At 42.1% G+C, this 1,853-nt stretch overlaps 1 protein-coding gene across 1 annotated transcript; it reads left to right on the top strand.

The window, feature by feature from the left end:
• Nucleotides 1–501: 501 nt before the first annotated feature.
• Nucleotides 502–1,847, top strand: LOC104968216 (tRNA-dihydrouridine(16/17) synthase [NAD(P)(+)]-like). Its single transcript, XM_010797793.1, has 3 exons — nt 502–620; nt 713–801; nt 1,391–1,847. Exons 1-3 carry the CDS (start codon nt 555–557, stop codon nt 1,479–1,481), a joined length of 246 nt encoding a protein of 81 aa, XP_010796095.1. The 5' UTR covers nt 502–554; the 3' UTR covers nt 1,482–1,847.
• The last annotated feature ends 6 nt before the right edge of the window (nt 1,848–1,853 follow it).

Genomic DNA, 1,853 nt, shown 5'->3' on the forward strand with positions numbered 1-1,853 from the left:
TTACCCACGGAATGATCCAAATCCAGGCTAGTGTAATCCAATCCAGTATTATCAAAAGTACGGCAAGTAACACCCCTTTATTTTTTTTCTTGTCCTGCATCCTTACCCTATCGGTGTTTCACACTGGTAAAAAGCATATCCCCACACTGGTGCGCTAATCCCACCACCTCCTGTTTCCAATTATGCATAATCACCTTGGTTCCCAAAGCTGCCTTCAAAATAAAAGCATAAAAAAACTCCGTCAATTAATTTAAATTACACAAAAATCAAAGGTACATTTACAATAAACAAAAAGAAAAAGAAAATAAAGGTTCAACTATTAAATAATATAAATAATAAATATATATAGCTCCAACAACTACTTCGGTTGAAAATGAAGGCATTTTGCCCAACCTTGCCGTGCCAGTTTGTGAAGTTGTAAGGGGGTATGAGATAGGGTCACCACTGTAGGAGGGTCACAGTATGATAGAAAATCAACAATGTCTCACTCAGATGATTTATTGTGGGATGTGTGTGTGTGTAGGCTACAGATCCACCAGGACCTTAGAGAGGACATGGCCAAAATGAAGACCGTGGAGAGTTTGGCCGATGTCAGCAAACAGCTGAAGCTGCGTTGCCAGGTAACAGCACGCAGCACTGTTTAAAATGTTGTGTTTGCAAAGCTATCTTTGTGAGAGTACCTGAGAGTTATTTACTGTGTGTGTTTGCACAGGAGGAGATAGCCAATGGAAATGGAGGTGAGGAGAAGAAGAGCAGCCTGCCCTTCCCTCACTGGATCTGCCAGCCTTACATCAGACCAGTGTGAGTTTTTTCACGGAGTTCAAACTTTTGGACATTGACCTGCAGATTTATTGACACATTCCTTGGGTATTGTCTACTTGCCAGCAGTGTTGAACAATTTAGGTGTGGTTTTTTAGGTATATTGAGGATGTTTTCTGTAATTTTTAGGATCAGAAATGGCTATCAGCCATATTTAATTCTGAAAATGTCAGAAATTGATTCAACGTCCTCAATAACCCCCAAAACTACTCCAAAAATTGTCCAAATCGGCCAAGCCATTTTTTAACTATCGTCTGCATATGCTAATTAATGCTCACTAATGCTAATAGTGCAAATTGCCCAATATATGCAAGTTAGCATCTGGCAGTTTCTATGTGCTATACATTTCTAAAATAACACTTTGGGGTACTCAACATTCTTAGGACTTTGTGAGCTGGCAAACAGACTAGTAACCACTAACCTTACTTCCAACCTTTCAGGCCCAAGTAGGACTGTTCAATTAATCACATTTTAATCTCTATTACAATTTTGGCTTGCAACGATTACGAAAACAACGTAATCGAAATTAAACGATTATTTTGTTGCGTGCGCTTTCGCCCCTCCCTAAAAGCCCTCTCGGCCAGGTTGTGAGTGACAATAGTTGTGCAAGTTCAGCGCTGGCAGATGGCAGAACAAGAACAACTGGTGAACAAGAAAGGTAACACGAATTCCGCTGTTTGGAAATACTTTGGGTTTAAGGAGTCCGATGTGTAACAAAAAAAAGTACAGTGCAGCAGGGGGGACTGGCCATCTGTGTGTTCTGGAGAATCACAGACGGCCGGCCCGGACCGCTTTTTTAAAACGTCATAATTTCAATTGCGCTGACAGGCAACAGAGGTCCACAGTTTCCCTGTGTGAGGCTCCCCCGCCCCCCCGTTGACAGTTCACGAGCGTGCCCCGTCGACTTCATCCACCACATCAGTCATCAATTAAGGACGCGCTTTACAGTGCAACGGCCTACTCAACCAGCTTGCAAAGATATAACAGATCCATCAAATTCTACATAGCTAAAGACATGTGCCCAGTTAGCACGG

The sequence above is a fragment of the Notothenia coriiceps genome, unplaced genomic scaffold (assembly GCF_000735185.1).
Source record: "Notothenia coriiceps isolate Sejong01 unplaced genomic scaffold, NC01 NC01_scaffold00038399, whole genome shotgun sequence".
Taxonomy (NCBI): domain Eukaryota; kingdom Metazoa; phylum Chordata; class Actinopteri; order Perciformes; family Nototheniidae; genus Notothenia; species Notothenia coriiceps.